At 49.5% G+C, this 20,343-nt stretch overlaps 1 protein-coding gene across 1 annotated transcript in view; it reads left to right on the top strand.

Annotated features, from left to right (window-relative positions):
* The window catches only part of SLC24A3 (solute carrier family 24 member 3), a 470,391-nt gene that overhangs the window by 47,725 nt on the left and 402,323 nt on the right, over nucleotides 1-20,343 (top strand). Inside the window, exon 2 of the mRNA XM_068566110.1 lies at nucleotides 20,132-20,260. Within this exon, the coding sequence (XP_068422211.1) occupies nucleotides 20,132-20,260 (129 nt within the window). The remainder of the gene's footprint in view (nucleotides 1-20,131; nucleotides 20,261-20,343) is intronic.

Raw genomic sequence — 20,343 nt, 5'->3', positions numbered from 1 at the left:
AAGGCTGGGGAGAGATGGTTCACCTGTGGGGAAACTGCCTTTCCCGCCCACACTGGGCTGCTTGCTGTCTTGGGCTAGGATTTCAGGCAGTTGGGTGGGGGGTGGGGAGCATGGTTTTGGGGACAAAAGCAGTGAATCCAAGGGTTGTGGAGTCTGTAATTCCTCAGCAACAAACTCAGCAGCTCTCCTTCCAATTTAATAAATCCAGACCCTTGTGGCTCATACAACAAGCATGATGACAAGTAATAATAACTCATAAGGAACATTTTTTTTGTCTTCCTGACTCATGCCTTTAGTATGGGAAATCTAGGCAGGAGTGGTCACAAGCAAATGTTCCCTGGAGCTGGAAGGCGTGATTCCAGAGACCGTGCTGCGTGGGCGGGGAGGTCCTCAGGGGTCTAACAAAGAGGAGGAGAAGTTGTGGGGAGAGACCTGGGCTCCCTGGATGTGCCAGGTTTCTCCAAGGAAGTGTGGTGTCAGGAGGCTGGATTCTGGAGCCCACTACCTGGGTTCAGATGCCTGCCATGCTGCTTACTAGCTCTGTGACCTTGAGCAACTTACTTAACCTCTCTGTGCCATACTCTTTTCATCTTCAAATGCAGATAATAATAATTTTAAAAATCTCTCTCTTTTCTTTTTTTAAGTTTTTTGAGGAACCTCCATATTGTTTTCCATAGTGTCTGCATCAATTTACATTACCACCAACAGTGTACGATGGTTCCCTGTTCTCCACACCCTCGCCAACAATTTTTATTTGTGGTCTTTTTGATGATGGCCATCCTGACAGGTGTGAGGTGATATCTCATTGTGGTTTTGATTCGCATTTCTCTGATTATTAGCGATGTTACGCATCTTTTCATGTGCCTGTTGGCCATCTGTGTGTCTTCTGTGGAAACAAATTATTCAGGTCTTCTGCCCATTTTTAAAATCAGATTTTTTTTTGATACTGAGTTGTATGGGCTGTTTATATATTTTGGATATTAACCCTTTATCAGTCATATCATTTGCAAATATTTTCTCTCGTTCAGTAGGTTGTCTTTTTGATTTGTGGGTGGTTTCCTTTGCTGTGCAAAAGCTTTAAAGTTTAATTAGGTCCCATTTGTTTATTTTTGCTTTTGTTCCTTTTGCCTTAGAAGACAGATCCAAAAAATAGTGCTACAGTTTATGTCAAAGAGTGTTCTGCCTATGTTTTCTTTTAGGAGTTTTATAGTTTCTGGTCTTATATTTAGGTCTTTAATCCATTTTGAGTTTGTTTTTGTGTATGGTGTTAGAGAATGTTCTAATTTCATTCTTTTACATGTAGCTGTCCAGTTTTCCCAGCACCACTGAATGAAGAGACTATCTTTTCTCCATTGTATATTCTTGCTTCCTTTACTGTAGCTTAATTGGCCATAGGTGCATGGGTTTATTTCTGGGTTCTCTGTTCTGTTCCATTGATCTATGTGTCTCTTTTTGTGCCAGGACCATATTGTTTTGATGACTGTAGCTTTGTAGTATAGTCTGAAGTCAAGGAGTGTGATACCAGCAATTCCACTCCTGGGTATTTATCCAAAGAAAATGAAAACACTAATTCAAAAAGATACACACACCCCAGTGTTCGTAGCAGCACTATTTACAGTAGCCAAAATATGGAAACAACCTAAGTGTCCATCAACAGATGAATGGACAAAATGATGTGGTGTATATATACAATGGAATATTATTCAGCCATAGAAAAGAATGAAATTCTGCCATTTGTAGCAACGTGGATGGACTTGGAGGGTATTATGCTCAGTGAAATGAGTCATACAGAGAAAGACAAATACTGTATGTTATCACTTATATGTGGAATCTAAAAAATAACACAAATGCATGACTATAACAAAACAGAAATAGATTCACAGATATAGAGAACAAACTAGTGGTTACCAGTGAGGAGAGGGAAGTGGGGAGGGGCAATATAGGGGTAGGGGATTAAGAGGTACAGGCTACTATGTCTAAAATAAATAAGCTACAAGGTTATATTGTACAGCACAGGGAACACAGCCAATATCTTGTGGTAACTTTAAATGGAGTATAATCTATAAAAATATTGAATCACTGTGTTGTACACCTGACACTAATGTAATATTGTAAATCAACTACACTTAAAAAAAAAATACCTCCCACAAAGAGTTGTGAGAATGAAAGCTGCTGTATATAAACTGCTTAGAAGACTATCTCATGCATAATAACTGCCATAGAAGTATTTGCTATTAATTATTATTACTGTGCATCTACAGAAGAAAGGATGCATCTGCTCTTTCCCATCAGTAGTGAATGCCTTTGATTCACTGGGTGGGGATCCACGGGCAACATTACTTCTAAGGGGTGGAAGTTCACCCGCTCTCCTTAACCCAACAGACTCTCCTCCTGGTGTGTATGTACCTCCTCTCATGAGCACCCCATAAAGTAGGGGATGTATGTATCACCCCTCTGTCATAGCGTCTCAGGGAAGGTGAGTGGTTTATTCATGGTGACCCATCACTTTAACCTTTGTTGCCTTTCAGCAGCTGCTTCTGCTGGGAGTCAGCTGGTCCAGATGGTGGAGAGGTGCTTTCTTTAGGGTGACTGTGGGTGGTACCCCACCCTTGCCCCACTGGGCCTGTGCCCTGGTTGAAACAGAATGATGGCCAACCAGGTTGGGAGTGTTGTTGAGGAGGGAGAGTGGACCTCCGTGGATGTCTGTCTAGCCTGTTCCTTTTCATCTTTACCCTCTCTACGTGGCCCAGTGTGTAGGTGAGGAGAAAAAGCATGGTGCCGTCGGATGGGCCCAGCACTGGGGTTCACACTGAGGTGTAGCCACTGACCAGCATGTGGCCTTGGACAAGTAATTGTCCTTCCAGGGTTTTATTTAATTTTCTAAAGAAAGATGACAGGATCTGCAATAATATTGGAGCCGTGAGCCACATGTGGCCACTGAGCAGTTCAGCTGTGTGCCACGTGTACAAGACACAATGGCTTTGGAAGGTTTGGTACAAAAGGAGAGTGTAAAACGATTCATTGATAATTTTTATCCACACAATGCGACATTATTCAGGCATTAAAAGGAATGAAGCACTGATACTGCTTCAACATGGATGAACCTTGAAAACATTAAATCAAAAAAGCCAGTCCCTGGACTTCCCTGGTGGCGCACTGGTTAGGAATCTGCCTGCCAATGCAGGGGTCACGGGTTCGAGCCCTGGTCCGGGAGGATCCCACATGCCACTGAGCAACTAAGCCCATGTGCCTCAACTACTGAAGCTGCACTCCAGAGCCTGTGAGCCACAGCTACCGAGCCCACGTGCCTAGAGCCCGTGCTCCGCAACACGAGAAGCCACCGCAATGAGAAGCCCGCGCACCGCAACGAAGAGTAGCCTCCACTCGCCGCAGCTAGAGAAAGCCCACGGGCAGCAGCGAAGACCAACGCAGCCAAAAATAAATTAAAAAAAAAAAAAAAAGCCAGTCCCCAAAGACCACATAGTGTGTTATCCCAATGATATGAAATGTCCAGAAGAGGCAAATCCATAGAGACAGAATGTAGATTAGTGGTTGCCTAGTGGGCAAGGGGGCAATGGAGAGTGACTGCTAATGTGTGTTTTTGGGGTGATGAAAATATTCAAAAATTAGATTATGTTGATGGTTGCACAACTCTGTAAACATATGGAAAACCATTTCACTGTACACTTTAAGTGGGCGAATTTTATGGTATGTAAGTTATATCTCAATAAAGGTGATGAAATAGTTTTTATACTTATTGCATGGCGAAATGATAATATTTTGGATATATCAGGTTAAGTGAAACATATCAAAATTAATTTCACCTGTTGCGCTTTACTTTTTTAATGTGTCTGTGAGAAAATGTTAAATTGCATACGTGGCCTGCAGTGTATTTCTGTTGGACTGCACTGCACTCACATTCTCAAAGGACCTTCCTGGTTCCAAAATTATATTCTTCCACGAAACCCTCCCAGGTTTGGACTTCTGATGACTCATCTAGTACCATGGCTAAAACCCAACTTGAAAAAAAAGTTCATTTGGGTCTTTTTTTAAAACCATTTGCAAAAATAGGTTTTTAGAGAGAAATCCTGGAAGGAGATGCAGAGTCACATAAGGTGAGCCAGAGAGCCGGGCTGTCACTTTCTCCTGCCCCCATCAGCTTTCCAGAGCCATCTGTGACTGTGGACAGGGCTGTTTAAAAAAATTTACAGTCTGAGCCTCAACAATGGTTTCCTCAATCGATCCTCCTCTTGGAAAATTGACTCTGGGACCGCCACTGCCCAGAGGAACAGGCAGTAAATCTCTGGTTGGCGAAAGGGCTTAACAGTTGCCTGGCTGAGCCCGTGTGCCTGGCTTCCTCACGTCCTTGTGGCCCAGCCGGAAACCACTAGAGTGTTCTCTATCCCCTAAAAGGCTCATTGTCAAAGCCCGAAACTTGACCTCCAATCTCACCTCCAAGGAGGGCTGAAGATGATCTTGGGAAGTGTCTTTTTCCTCTAGGAATGATTTACTGAAGGCCCATTCTCTCTCCTGCCTTTTGCTGGGTGCTGGGAAATTCAGAAGTCAGAGTTACAGCGCTTCGTGGAAAGACCTGGCTCCTGCGAGAACTGGGAAGTATCAGTGCAAAAAAAGCCCCTGTACACGGCCTGTATTTCCCCTGTGAGCTGGGCCTTGCCCCTTTGCTCATTCAATGACCTCTTTAAGACTGGAAGGGTCTCTGAGCCCTGCGGCCACAGGCCCTGTCAGCTCTGCATTCTGCAGCCTCTGCACCAGGGTAGGTCCCTGTTGGGAGTGCTGAAACTCCTTTACCTCTTTTTGTACCTGTTTTCGTTTAAACAAGGGATGCCAGTGTTCACAGCTTTGAGCTCCTGGAGACTGGCACCCCTGTGCCACCTGCTCCCACCAGCCGTCACCCCGTGTCCTTTGATGGGCTGCTTCCTGCACCATGATCTCTTATCGCCCCTTTCAAAGTTTGGGCAGGGGCGTGGGGAAGTGAAGTCCTTCTGTAAAAACCACTCTCAACATTTCTTTAGGGAACAAGGCAAGACGAAACTTCTTTAGTTCCTGGGCTTCTTTTGAATTAATTGAATTCACAGAGAAAGAGTAATTGAAACAGTCATGATGAGGAAGATAGGAGGGTGAACGGTTTCCTGTAGCTTTTCCACTAAGTCTGAGCTTTCCAGAGACCTCCAGAAAAGAATAAGCAGGCCTGGAGCTTGCACAGGGGGATAAAGCACAGGAGCACAAAATTCTCCAAAGGCTAGGGTGGTCTGTGGGATGCTGAGTGACTAACGTTGAGGTCCTATCTTGTCCTGGCAGTAATTCACCAAAGGAACATGCCGTTCCTCTAGATTTCCATTTTAACATCCGCACAGGGATAGGGCCTGTTTCACAATTGAATTAGAGTCAGGTACGTTCTCCTGTCAGGGTGATATCCAGAGGAGGGCTTGGAAATAGAGCTGTTCAAAGACAGTTGGCCTCTGAGCCGAGTCATTTCCTGGCTCTCCCAAGAGAGGACACTTCGCTGATACAGCTTTGCTACTGAGGGGAAGCCCTCCAGACCCCTCTGATGAGAAGATAAGTCCGGCTGAGGTTCTGGAAGAGGAAGTGAAACAAGTGTGGGGCTTGGGAGATGACGAGGAGCTGGGATGTCTTGCCTCATGTGGCAGGGGCAGAGGCTCTGGCATCCACGTGTGCTGGTTCCGGAAGGGACGCTGCCTTGAGACTCTCTTCTCAACGATGGGTGTTTGTGATGCACTCGGCCACGGTGTGGGTACCACGCCACCCAGGGCCTTTTAGGCGTAGTGGATACGGTCTTGGAAGCAGAGCATGGCTGAGCCGCAGGACCCCAGCCAAGGTGCTGGACCACACAGTGGCCCCCGGCCGGCCCCCTCTGGAGGGGTTCCCTGTACACATGGATCTTGGCCACGTTGCAATAATCTTTCTTTTTATCACTCTCAGATACTATATAGGTGATGCCATGAATATTCACGTACCTCTGGGACCTTCTGCAACATTACTTTCCCCTCAGCGTTTTATATGAAAATATCCGTCCATACAGAAACATGGAAGGAACTGTGCAGTGAACACTCGCATACCGACCACCTAGATTTTCCCATTAACGTTCTGCTATACAGTGTTTGCTACTTTTTTTTTGCCACAGTAGAATCATGATTCTCCTATCATATTTTACTTCTATAAAACCAGCCCTGTCCCTCCCATGTCTCAGATGGAAACATCAAGGGGAAGATTATACAAAACAGCATCTTAGTGAAGCTGAGGCAGGAATCCAGGCATCCTGAGCTTAGGGAGGTAAAGGGAAAGGAAGGATTCCCAGCGTGGGAGCTACCAGGCGAGGTGCCAGGCCAGGCTTTGCTGCTAAAAAACCAGAGGGCATCTAAGATCTGTGTCCTGCCTGGAATGTCCCCAGGCCGACCTTGGACTGGGTGCTGCCTGCGATCTACTTCAGGACTGGGACCTTGGGCAAGTCGCTGGCTTAGGGTCCAAGAGATTGGTTTCTCACAGGGGAAGTGGGAATAAGAACACCCACCTCCCAAGACTGTTGTAAGATGAGTGAGGCATTGGAGAAGCAAGACAAGGGCCCCAGTGGCACCTGGCAGGAGGTGGGCCCACACAGGAAGTCAGACATCCTGAGTCCGGGTTCATGCGCACCTCTGTATGGCACCCCGCGTGCCTTGCTCACGGGGGGTCCATTCGTTATGCTGCGGAAGTTACAGCTGTATTGTGTTTAGAGATAGTGATAGTAGCAAGAGCAGTAGTGATTGTAAGGTTAAGGAAACCTGAAGCAAAGACAAAAACAACCAGAGATTTTAAATGTCCCAGTTTACAGCTCGGGCATTCTCTGTAGACATTTGTGGAAAAAGCTGTTACATCTGACTCCGCAGAAGAGAATTTTCTGGTTTATTGCTTCCCATAAAAGATGGAAGCGTGGAAGCTACGAGAGCGCTGCCCTCTGCAGCCCTTTGGAGACTCTGTGGGCCCCAAGGCCCCGGGCTTCCTGACTGTGGAGGCCACGGGGCCAGGAGCTCTGCCCTCCTGAGTTAGGTGACCTCCCCGGCCCGGACCGACACCTCTGACTCGGTGACTTCCTGCTGAGCATCTGGCAGTGGTGACAGCTCATGCCTGTCATCAGAAAGGATCGGATGAACTCAAGTCACAGATGCAGTGTTTCTAATTGAAAACCCCAGCAGGGTGGCCCCGCAAGAATCGGCTTCCCAAGCACCTGGGAGGCTCCATCCCCTCCCGGGGCTCATCTCAGGCTTCAGGCTCCTTGTAAATCAAGTGACACCGTTCAAGGTGCCTTTTGTGGCTTCACGGAACTCTTCTGAGGAGGAGAATCCTCTCGGAGAGATGGGGATTTATTTTGGGATCCTCATGCTTTTCCATCCTTCTCTACTGCAGTTTTGAGCTGAGGGCTACTCGGGCGGGCTGTCAGCCTGCCGTGACGGTGGGTGGGGGGGACAAGGGGATGTGTGAGAACATGCCAGGTGCTGTCACTCACGCCGCAGGGTGATGCTGATGTGACCTGACGAGTAGTGGATCCCTGAAGGGGGGGACAGTGAAGAGCTTTCACTGCCTTTATTATTTTTAAAAATGTTGGTTTTTTACGATTATTAAAGGTTACTCTCCATTTATAGTTATTGTAAAATATTGGCTCTCTTCCCCATGTTGTCCAATACATCATTGAGCCTGTCTTACACCCAGTGGTTTGTACTTTTGGAGGTACAAACTATTGGGTGTAAGATAGGCTCACCACCTTTACTAAAAAGCTTTGGTCCAGGTAGGCTGGTATTTGGGACAGGTCACATGTGTGTAAGGCCAGCTTCTAGGAAGAGCTTCATGCAGTATAAGGTTGGAAAGCTGCAGAGCCAGAATTTGAACCGAAGTCTGATGTTTCTCAGGACGATACTTAGATCTTAACACAAGGTTTCATCTGATACATCAGTCATGACACTTCTTGCTGTCAAAAGCAGAAGACAATTCAAAATGCCTAAGGCATTGGGGGATTTATTAGAGGCTGTTTCTGCAGATAGGTTGGTGTCATCAATGGACCAGCGATGTCACCAGGGGTCCAGTTTCCTTCCCTCCCCTTTCTCCCTTCGTGTGAGTACACGATTCCGGAAGAGATGGATATGGCCCTTGGTTCCCAGAATCCCTTGTTGCATCACCCCTTCTCAGCCGGTGTGTGTGTATGTGTGTGTGTGTGTGTGTGTGTGTGTGTGTGTGTGTGTCTTTTTATTGACCGCCTCTCCCTTGTTCCCTGCTTCCTTCACTTTTAGAAACAATGGAAGAGGCCTTTCACTTTCCTGTTTTCTCTGTGGCTCCCGGACAGAGGACTTACTGGGCTTGGCTGGTGGTGGCTGAGATGGATGGGATCTCTCAGGCTTTGGGAGAGAGAGTGGGCCGGAGGGGGAGACAGGCATGCGCGGTGCAAACCGCACAGAGTGGGATGAGGAGCCCTCGGCTGGAGGCACGTAGCGGGTGGGCCCCAAATACTGAATTTTGATGATCATTTTCTGCCCTTCCTAGGGCTCTAGAAAATAAACAAAGCCTGATTCCTTAGGCAAATCCTGAATCAATAGAAATTCACTGGGAGGGATTCACGGGATGAGAGCAGGGGAGGTGCTGCCATCGGGCTGAAATGACAGAAGCAAACCTGCCCTTGCTTAGGTGGCAGGTGGTGGCCTGGAAGGTGGTCTGCGTCAGCCCATCCCCGTCTGGCCATTCGTGGGATCGTTCCCTGTCTTCCCCTTCCTGTTGGTGGATCTCTGACTCGTGATGGAAACCCGGGGCAGGGGGGCGTGGATGCTCCTTTCTCTGTGCTCAGCCTTGTTGCTCTCCTGTGGTGGGCGTCAGTTTCCAACTTGGAAAGCTGCAAGCAGCGTGCTGAAGAGTAGGAAAATGTGAGAACCAAGTGACTCTCCACCTAAAAAAGAAACCCACACTGCCCGTCCCCTCTTTAGTCCTGTGCTCTCACTGGGAAGCGTCCAGATGATATTTTAGTTCTGGCGTCAAGTTCCGTGGTGAGAGAAGAGGGAGAAAAGGAAAACATCATTAGAAAATTTACGCGTGGCCCCGGACCAACCACATCTTCCCACTTGCTTCAAGAGAGACTGTTTCCAAGATGAGGCCAAGGTTACCTTCGGTAGCTGGCATCACTGGGTGTCCCTCGAGACACCCCTTCCACCCTCCTTCGGGTTCAAGCCGCAGCTGCAGCAGGCAGGGCAGTGTGGGTTCAGACTCTGCTGCAGTGACGGTGCCACCTCAAGCATGGGCCATGTCCATGGTCTCTCTGGCTCGGGGTGTTCCCGGTAGGTGGGAGCTGATGTGGCCCACCCAAAAGTGCAGCCTGGAATTTGGGGGAGTTCATGCTCCTGGGGTTACCCTCAGTCAGGGGGTGATGAGAGCCACAGCCCTCATCCTGCTGGAGGACAATTTTGGGAGGAATCTTGGGTACATCTCCGAGCTTCCAGTGGGATGGTGTCCTAGTTGCCATGGCAGCAGCCATCATATACATTCTCCATTTATAACTTCCCTTATAGCTCCTGTTTCCCTTTCCCCATCTTGCTTTCCACGTGCCCTCACTCCTTCATCCTGGGATCCCCTTCAGAATAAACTACTTGCGCTCAAGTCTTTGTTTTGGACTTGGCTTACAGGAAACGCAAACCAGGACGCCTCCCAACGTGGCAGATGCTGCATTGCAATCTAAATCATTACTACAATTTCACAGTGACATTTGAGGGTTTCCCTTGTTTGCCTGGGCCAGCCTCTGGGTATTTGGGGGGGTGTTGCACAGACTCTGTATCTCCACCATCAGGGGCCAGCCTTCACTCCTGGCAGCCTGTACTTGAACCCCTTGCAGAGAAAAGAAAGCTCTGGGTTTGGCTCTGCTCCCCTTTGCGTGCTGGCTGCATTCCTGGACTCCCAGCATCCATGCCCTCCTTCCAGTTTCAAGCTCACTGGGAGAGAGTGGGCTAGGCCTCTCTCCTGGGAGCTCTGCTTTGATCTGGCTTGTCACAGTTACAGGCACACCTGGGAACCAATCATCATGACCTGCAGGATGTGGGGCTTTGATTGGCCAGGCCCTTAGTGAATGAGTGAGTGATGCGCCACTCAGACCAGGTAGACGGGGTATGGGGGAGGGGTCGTTCCCCAAGGAAATTCCGAGGTTGATTCAAATTAGGGGAGAACGGATGTCGGCAGGGAGGGGTGCAGGCACCACACTCCAGATTAGTTAAAAAAATTAATTTCCTGATGGAGATTTATTGAATCCCTCCTCTATGCAAGTGCTGGGGGCCAATAAGAAAAAATTGGTGTCATCAGGCAGCTTACAGTCTAATGGAAGAAATAAGAAGCATATACAGGTGTTGGAAGAGCATGTGTCATCTGAAGCTGCTATCTCCAAACTATTGGAGAATGGTATTTATTTAGAAATTGTGTGTAATAAATATTGTAATATATATTATATATACACATATGTAAGCCTTGTATCTAACTTTGTATTTGTAAAGTTTTCTGTTTAAAAGAGGGAATTCTCTGGTGGTCCAGTGATTAGGGCTCCGTGCTCTCACTGCTGAGGGCCCAGGTTTAATTCCTGGTCGGGGAACTAAGATCCCACGAGGTGTGTGGCCAGACAAAAATTTTAAAAAGATTAAAAAAATAATAAAAGAAAAGAGGAACCTCAACATTACATAAGCTTCAGGCCCTACAAAACCTGGATCTACCCCTGACTTTTATATATCAAGAAACATAAAGCTAAGAGGAAGAAAATAAAGATTTTATTAATAGAGCAAGACATTTCAATTTTACTGGAGTATTATAATTATTAATGTTGTTATGGTCTGTGAGTACTGTTTTATTGAGGACAACATGATTGAATATATTTAAATCATTTTTGAAAATATTAGTTCCATACTTTGAGGAACAGCCAGTTGGAAGTCTGTTTATTTTCATTTAAGGTTCAGTTTAATATTGACATTTAATGGCTGTCCTAACTGAAATAGATAATTCACCAAGATACACAGATCCAAATGGAAGAAAAGCATCATAGACCATACCTACTAAATCAAGACATTAATTTTTCAATTTCACCCACCAGTTATGCAAAAACTTTTGTTCACATCTTCCCATTTTTCCTGGTTTCAGTCAATTAATCATGCTACTTTTCAGAAGGTGTTGAATTTACGTATTTTTAACAAATGGATTCAAAACTCATTGAAACTCTTTGTGTGTGGAATGTTTTTAATCAGGTGACATAATTCTGCTTCCACGTTTTAAGGTGGAAAATATGATTGTTTTAGGTGCTGATTTCTGTCAATTTTGGAGGGTAACACAATTTCTTGATATTTGTTTTCAAAATATTCTCTCCATAAAACAAATTTCTTTAGGAAAGTAGGTGCCTTTTCACCTGGTTGTTAAAATGTCACCTTGAAGGGTGTGTGTGTGTGTTCTGAAAATACCTGCTAGGTGCATCCTTAGCTGGTGGCCACAATGTCTTCTCAGAAAAGGTGGGCATATTTGTAGCAGTTGTCTTTTTGTAAGAGAGAAATGTGTAATTCATCTTTAAGTTCAACAGTTTAAAAGAATTCTTTGCCAAAAGATAGTCAGTGAACATCCGTATGGTAGAAAAAGATTGCATGATCATGCCCTCATCTCATTTCAAAATAGTGTTGTAAAGATTTTACTGTCTCAGATAATATCTGCAAATCTGCTCCACTGAGTACACGTAAAGGGCCCTATTTCGGACACTCTGAGAGCAAGTGAGCCCGGAGGGCCCCACATCCACCCTGCGCTCTGCCTTCAGGCCCCTCGCCTACCTTGGGTGACCGTGCCCTTCTATTACATTAATTATGGGGCATGCTGGCAGGTGGGCTCAGTGGTGGTGCTACTGTCAGCCTGCATTATAAATATTAAATATGTAATAAGATTGGCACGTGTTACAGACATGGGGGTTCTCATATTTTCTTCCCACTCTTCAGTAAGTCACATAGCCCAGCCTCCTGGGGTACACAGCTCTACCCGAGATTTTTTTAAAAATCCAAGCTCAAGGACTTTAGTAGTCAGATTATTCAGGCCTTTCAGTTTTCAGATGCAGCAACTGAGTTAAAGTGATTCAACTTCCCAGCAGCCCACAGCTAGGGACAGATCTGGCCCTAGAATCCCAAGTCACCAGATGCCCAAGATGGCGAAGTCCTGAGACCAGAAGCCCAGTGCCCAGGGTCCTTGGAACACACCCATTTGCTTTCGTCAGTAGGGCAGTGAAGAAAGATGGAGCTGTTTGGAAAAGAGGAAGCTCTGAAACCTGGCTGCTGGGACCTGGTCTTCTCAAGCCTTTCGAGGCAGACGCAGGAGGAAGCGTCTCAGGGCGGCCAGCCAGCTCCGTGGATGCTGGAGCACGCCTCCTGCAGGGGCTTGTGCTCAGCAAGGGGCCTTCCCGTTCCCCGCGGACGGGACCCAGAGGTGGAGAGATCGAGCAGAGCGCTGTCCTGGGAACTTGGAGGTGCTCAGCGACTGATGTCCATGAACAAATGGGAAAAGAAACACCCAGCCCAGCACTGGGCTGCGGAGCTGCCCGGACCCTACTGTGCACACAAGTCATCTGTTTAAATGCAGAGTCTCACGTGGGGGGTCTGATGCCACATTTCTAACAAGCTCCCAGGGGAGGCTGATGTGGCTGGTCCAGGGACCACACTTTGAGTAGCAAGACTATATAACGCAAACAGTTTTGTCCGGGAACCCCGAGCACTTGGATTCTGTTTTAGGTTTGCCACTAAAATTCCCAGGCCTGGCATTCAAACTTAGCCTTAAATCAAGGGGCATGACCCCTGAGGGAAGATGTAGGGGTCTTTCCTGGGAATTGGGCAGTGACTCCCCAGCCCCACCTTGAGGCAAGCGCTGTGACATTGTGGCTGTTGGACACCCACCGGGTTTCAGGCAGGGGTTGGGGGGAGGGGCGCAGGGAGGAGAAAAGCCCAGACAGCCTGGGTCTCCGGGAGCCTGGGACAGGTGGGGGTCGCAGGGCGGGGGGAGCAGCGGAGACAGTCAGTGATGAGTCCATCTGTGATGCGAGCTCTGAAGGAGAAGTAGCTCCAGGGCCTTGTGCTGAGGGGACGTCCTGGAAGGTCAGGAAGGCTGAGTGGAGGAAGGGGTTCTCCCTGGGAGCGGCCGGGGTCTCTCTGGGCTCTCCCACCTTGGCCTCCAAGTCTCACAACCAGACCTGCCTTGTTTTGCCCGACAGCCATGGCAGAACCTGCATCCGGGGCCAGTTCGGACTCTCGCCTTTGGGCTGGATGCTTTGGGCTGCCCTTGTTCCCAAGGCTACTTTGTCATGGGCTCTGCCGGCCTCTGTGTCCTGGGGAGGGTGTGTGGCCTGGGCTGTGAGGGTTGGTGTCAGGAGGGAAGGGGAGACACAGCAGCAGTCAGGACTTCTTGGGCTGCCCATTCCCTCCTGTGGGAGGGTTTGCACGGGGACAGGTCATGGGACCAGCCTCCTCGGATGCAGGACACGACTGGACAGCACTTGGTCCACAGCATGACCCAGAGCCCCGGCAGCCTGCTCCCGTTCTCCATCGGGACCCCAGCAGTGCTGGGCAGGGACCCTCTGCCCACGCCCTGCAGCCTCTCTCTGCCTCTTGTGCTTAGAAACATCGTCTTTTGGCAAATAACACTTGAAGCTGTTTCCTGGGGCCTGGGAGCAGCAGCTCAGACTCCACTGTGCTCCGTGCAGAGCCCTGCTCCGCAGCTGGGCGCTGCATTTCTCTCCAGCCCCCGGGAGATGCTCTTGCTGCGGCTGACCTTGCGCTCTGTGCAGGAGCCCTGCAGAGGGCGGGCATCGGCGGAAGGGCCCATATCTGTGTGCAGGTGGCCAGGGGTTACTGTTCCCTCTTCCCATTAGAGGGACCGAGAAACCTCAACCTTCCGTAGGGTTTTCCTCTCGAGTGGAGGTACGGCGCCTCGATACTGGGATGCGGTTTAAGTGCAGCCTGAGAGCTGCGTCTTGTGATCGCCATGGCGCAGCCGGAGGGCAGGAGATGGGGGACCCGCTGGGCAGGGCATGTAGATGCAGAGAGAGGAGAGGTTTACATGGAGTCTGTGGCCTCCCCGCAGCTCTGAGTTCTCTGGATCTGCCCTTCTCTGTCTTTCTGGAAGCTTTGAGGCCGTGGAGGGACCCAGTGCCCAGGCCGTTCAGCCTCCGGCTTCTTCCTCTCCTGGCGGGTTTGGAGAGCTCGCAGCCTCTCCACAGTCTGTGCTCCTTTCCAAGGACCCAGAACCACTCAGTGCCACACTTTTCCTCCAGCTGGAGAATCCGTGTGAAGATCCACAAGCAAGGGCCAGCCCTGCCCTCCTCCCCCGTTCACCCACAGAGGGTGAGAACCTCGGCGGGTGGGGGGGTCAGGATGGTGGCCGTAGGGAGAGGGCGCTGGAGGGGCAGCTGCGCCCCACTCGTTTGCTGGAGAGTACGCAGAAGGCGGTCTCAGGGCTGCAGGCTGATGCAAGCCCGCCCTCTGACCCCGGGGTGAAGACCCGGGGCGCCCAGAGTGGGGACAGCTGTGTAAACTGCAGGGTGGGGTATTTATAGCCCTGCTGAGCGCTCTGAGCCTGAACCGGCCTGAGGGCCGCAGCCAGTCCTGCCGCCGTGGGCTCTGTCACTTGTTCTGTTCACTGAGTTTTCTGGACCTTCTGTCCTCAGGGTTGCATTAGGCTCTGCAAGACTCAGTCTCCTCACCTGCTGCCCTGATCCTCTGGGTGGTTCTCTCCATCCCAGTTTTCAAGAAGAAATGCTGTGTTCCAGATCTGGGGGAGGGGAGAGTTAACACGACCCTTCAAGGGGGACTGCTGACCCCGGGAGGCCACTTCCCCTGGACTCCTGAGCTCTGGGACGAGGTGGGACACGCACAGCTGGGCTTTGGAGTCAGATCTGGGCTTGAGTCCCAGCTCGCTGCTTTACCCCATCAGTGAAATGGGCAAAACTCCGGGGGTAGCGCGGAGTGAGAAGGTGCAGGACGGCTGCGGGCACGTGGGCAGGGGCACAATTCTGGTGCTGCTGCAGCAAACCTGACTGCAGACCGTCATCTGAAGGGGGTCCTCCCCTCCTCAGAGGGCAGCAGCTCCACCTCTGCTGGGCCTGGGACGCCATATGGGATGAGGGTGCACATGGGAGAAAGCGTGTTAGTCTTAGGGTGAAGCTGGAACGTGGGGCACCGAAGGAAATCCATTCTTGGGGTCAGAAAGCCTTGGGCTTTCCAAGCCCTGGTCATGGGGAGGCGGAGGGGGACAGGGAGACAGAGAGAGAGAGAGAGAGAGAGAGGGAGGGAGAGAGCGTGCACTAGCGAGCAGGACAGGACGAGGGCACAGCTCTGTAATGGAAACTTGGCTCCCAGCCTCACACTCTCTCCTTCCTTAGTGCGTGTGCTTGAGTCTCAAGTTGAGGACCTCTTCCCCTCCAGCAGGCACCCCGCGCTATCTCCACGGCCCACCCCTGCCGCCCTGCTCGGAGCTGGTGACATGTGACATGTGAGCCCGCTGCCTCCCTCTTCACCGCCCCCACCCCCTCCCTGACTAATTAGGCCAGCTCGCCACTCCCAGGGCCTGGCAGGCGGAGCCAGGCACGCGGTGGATGGGGGCCAAGGGCTTTTGTTGACGTTGCTCAAGTGTAGCCTCGAGGAGCAGCCCCTGCCGAGCCAAGAAGTCCAGGGAAGCGGGGGGGGGGGTGGGGGGGGGGTGGGGGTGATGAGGGGAGAGCAGCGGGCGCCTCCCCCAATCCCCTCTGCCTTCCCCACTGCCCACCCACTCCTCCTCCCTAAATCCAAGACTGTAACCCTCCATGTTGTGACCAAGGGGCCAGCTGAGTCCCTGAGAAATCCACGCTCAGCCGAGCGGCCTGCATCCAGTGGGGTTTCAGGACCGTTTTCTTTTGTGTGTGTGATGCTGTCACGGGGTGATGCTCCTGACTTGCCACTGTTCCTAATAGTTTCTGGGGGAAGTAGGTCCAGTGAGACTGTCTCCGCCCCTCACCTATTATAAGGTGCAGGCTGCATTGTGGATCTGTCTTGCTATAGCTGAGTAATATGGCCAGATGGACTTCATCCTCTGCAGGGATCTACCAAGAATGTGGCTTTTGCGGTCACCAGACCTGGGTTCAGGTCCCCATTCTGCTCCTCTTTGCTTGCTGTGTGACCTTGGGCAAGTCTTTTAACCTCTTTGTGCTTCGGTTTCCTTATTTGCAAGTGGAGTTAATAGTTCAAAATAAGATGTTAAGATGAAACATGGCGAAGAGTGGCAAGTTCTTTGCACATAATAGACACTCAATAAATGGCTGTCATGTTGATTATTAACTGGTAGTGGATGTGGCCATGGGTGGGTTCTGAGTTTGGGCAGATCACTTCTATTCTGACTTATTTACTCCAAAGGTAAGTTGACCCGAGAACCAACTGCCCTTTCCTACCTTACCAGCAGTTTTGGAGGTTTTTTTGACTTTTTTTTTTTTTTTTGGCTGCGTTGGGTTTTCATTGCTTTGCGCGGGCTTTCTCTAGTTGCGGCGAGCGGGGGCTACTCTTCGTTGCGGTGCTCGGGCTTCTCATTGCGGTGGCTTCTGTTGTGGAACACTGGCTTTAGGCGCATGGGCCTCAGTAGTTGTGGCATGCAGGCTCAGTAGTTGTGGCTCATGGTCTTTAGAGCACAGGCTCAGTAGTTGTGGCGCACGGGCTTAGTTTCTCCGCAGCATGTGGGATCTTCCTGGACCAGGGCTCGAACCTGTGTCCCCTGCATTGGCAGGTGGATTCTTAACCACTGCACCACCAGGGAAGTCCCTCACCAGCAGTTTTGTGAGGACAAAGAGAATGGGGTGTAATATCGTCACACGTGGTCCTCAGTGAGAAATGAGTAAACGCAATGCTTTGCTTTCATCATTCTCATTTTCTCAGACTCTGGTCTCCACATCTGTATATCAGTGGTCAGTGGTCATATATGTTTTTTGGAGATAAAAGTTTGTAGGTTTTGGAATCCAGAGGCGCTGCCTTAATGGTCTCTAATTCCTGAAGCTATTGAATCATCATGTAAAAAAGTCCTCTAATTTTCTGCTACAATAGCTGGCTTTATTTTTATATCTCTTAATTGGTATCAGCTTTTCTCTCAGAATTACAGAACCATGGAAATTTGGCCTAAGCAGGAACTTTGCAAGTCACTGGAAGGGATGCTTTTGCTTCTTTGCAGATTTTTAGAATCTTCCTGGAAGGCAGCTATGCTCACCACTGTACAAACAACGCACATTGGGATCTTCCTGAATGTTAGGATTGCAGCACCACAGAGCACTTTTCTTTAACCCAGATTACAAGAAGAGCAGAACGGCCAATCTGTTGGTCTCGTGTAGGCTGGAAGATGCCATCGGCATCCTGCCCGCATCACTTTGTCCTCATGTCTTCAGTGCACATGGGCACCGTCCAACTTTCAGCACCTGCGTCTCATTATCTAAGGCCTTTTACTGGGTCCCAGAGCCCACTTTGGTTGGAAGTGTCAGGGAATTAATGTCCCCTGGGAACAGCCTACATTCAACCCATGGCAGACCAAGAACAGGTAGATAAATACCCTAGCTCCCTCACCCCTTAGGTGTCTGAGTTGCATGTCTACACTGGCCCCCAGAGATTTCCAGAGGGGTCAAGTGCTAGTTCACCCATTTTAGCAATGGACTTGAAACACACCTCCAATGGCTGGCTCCCCGGCCCTGTCCCACCACGGCTGCTTCCTGAGATCACCCCCCATGTAAACCACCTGTGCTCAAATCCTTGTCCTCAGGGGCTGCTTCTGCAGAATCCCAACCTGAGACAAACGGGGTGTCCTTCTCCACACTCTTAGATCCTTTATGATAATATGGTGTAATATTCACATTTTAGGTCTGCCTGTTGAATTTTAAGGCAACTGACCTTATTCCTTCTTTATGAGTTTTTTGCAATTTTTTTTCCTCTGCTTGTCACTGTTCTTAATCCTAAGAATTAACCATTCAGGTGAACAAGACTACACAAATGCCTTGCTTTGACCTTGAAATATCTTTGGGATTGTCCTCACAATTATGGCTATATATATATCTGGCCATCATGTAGGTTTCTGTATTTCAGAGTCTTAAGTTATTGTTTATTCTAGTTGGGCCCCACGTTCTACATTTTTTGGAGAATAAACCTAGGGGCTGTCCTAGCTAATGTGTAAAAGTTGTAATTAGCTACTTGATAATTTTACACGTGGAACAGGTTCCATTTGACTGAGGAGGACCTCAGTTTGTGAGCTGCGGATGTTACTGTGTGTCCTGTTGGCTTTAGGTGAGACGCCTACAAGCATTGTGATTTCCAGAAACTTCCATGAGTTTTACTTTACCCATCCACAAAGTGGGAATGGTTAACTCTGACACATACTTACTGAGTACCTACTCTGAGCCGGCTGTGATTAGGTGTCAGACAGACAGCAGTGGACAAAGAGACGGTGCCCAGGCTCCTCCCTCTTTCTTTCCTGAGCATTGTCATTGAGGTTCCAATTATATAATGAAAGTGACATCATTTAGGAAACTCTTCACTGACCATTTCAGAACACTGTGCTGGTGTGGCTCGGTGGGTCGCACCCTCTGGCCTTTTGTGAAGGCCGCTGGGCCCATGAATTAGAACCTTGTCTCGTTCTTAGATCCATTTTCTGACCACAGCAACTCTGGACACTTGAGAGGTAGCCAAAGCCTCATGTCACATCTTTCTTGAGTTCCAAGCCACTAGAAAGAGCCATCTGTGCTTGCTGTTTCCACATCCCAGTGACCCTCTGAGGTCTCGCTCTGTTGTTTCTTTGCATTTGTCTTACATGATTTGTCCATGGCGGTCAAGGCCATCGGCCACGCTTTCCTTTTTGAAGTTCTCTTTCTGCTTACCTTCTGTGACACCACTTCCCTTGCTCTTTTCCTTCCTTTCATGATCTTTTGCTGAATGCTTTGACTCTACCTGCTTTCTGAAGGAATGTTGAGTTTCCCATGGTTTCTTCTTCCATTCCCTTCTCTTGAGGAAACTGCATCCATACACATGCCATACTCTTCCCTATTTGCTTATGATTCTCCTGATGTTCTGTGTAGCTTAGCTGTCTGCCCTGCGGTGTCTGCACCCACATTACCCAGGCAGCACACTGCCCTGTGGATGGTCCACAGACACTTCAGATCCAACACGTCCTAAGCAGAAGCCACCATATTCTCCCCCAAGGGGCCCTTCCATCTCTGTTCTTTCTCCTGGCACTTCCATCCCCATGGTCATCTCAGCCGGAGACCTCAGCCCTAGTCACGCATTCAGTGATCGACTTTCCCCTTGTTCATGCTCTCATCTCGTGTTTACTGAAATCTTGTTATGTGGGCTTCACTGGCCCAGGCTCTGGGCATGTTGTTGTGGTGTCTTAGCCTGGGTGACCCCGAGAAGCAGATCCTGAGCAGGTGTTCAGTGGCAGGTGGTGTATTTGGGAGGCTGTTCAGGGAATTACTGGTCACAGTAAAGGAGTAGATGCTGGTGGGTAGGTGCCAGTCACCCTGACTTAGTGCACCCAACCGTGCCCTTTTTTCCCAAGTCCACGTTCAGTGAGGTGACGTTGGTAGCTCGAAATTGGACATGATGGGAATATTTACACCATGGAAATTGTCCAGTGGATACAAAACCAGGACTTTTTCACCTGGAGAGTTGGTTGTTCAACATTTCTCAGCATGTTATTGGGTGCAGGGAATTAAGACAGGGAAGGACAGCGGCCAATAAAGTGTGTTTTATCAAGAAAGTCACCTTTTAGACACCTGGAGAGTCATCCCAGTGGAGAAAACTGGATTCCAGTGTAGAACACACATTTCAGAGTCATCCCACTGGAGCGTGAGGTGTTTATACACCGCCCCCTCCCAGCCGTTGGCTGAGGGCTGCCACTGTGGGACCCAGTAGGATCCAGGAGCTGAGAAAGCCCTTGGGAGCTAGGGGCAGGATGGTGAGCGACGGTGGTGAGAGGTCTAAGGGGTGTCGGCCAGACTGAGTGCTGATGGCTGAAGGCGCTGGGCACCCAGCCTGGGGAAAGGTGACACCCAGCTGTTAGTGATGTGTGACTATGATCTCTTTCTCCCCAGACCTTGACTTCATGGACCTCATCGGGCAAGACAGACAGTGGACCGTGGGGAGGAAGTTAATGCAGGTGAATGACTCGCTGACTTCAGAAGATGCAGGGCCGCGGAGCAGCAAGAACTGCACTGAACCAGGTAAGACGGCGGCTGCGCTGGGGGCTTCGCGCTGCGGGCTGGGCTGCCGTTCTCTCTGGTGGAAGCCCAGGAAGGGCCGGATG

Source organism: Eschrichtius robustus, chromosome 16, assembly GCF_028021215.1.
Source record: "Eschrichtius robustus isolate mEscRob2 chromosome 16, mEscRob2.pri, whole genome shotgun sequence".
NCBI lineage: Eukaryota > Metazoa > Chordata > Mammalia > Artiodactyla > Eschrichtiidae > Eschrichtius > Eschrichtius robustus.
Note: the sequence above shows the minus strand (reverse complement) of the source record. Positions and strands in the feature narration are given on the sequence as shown.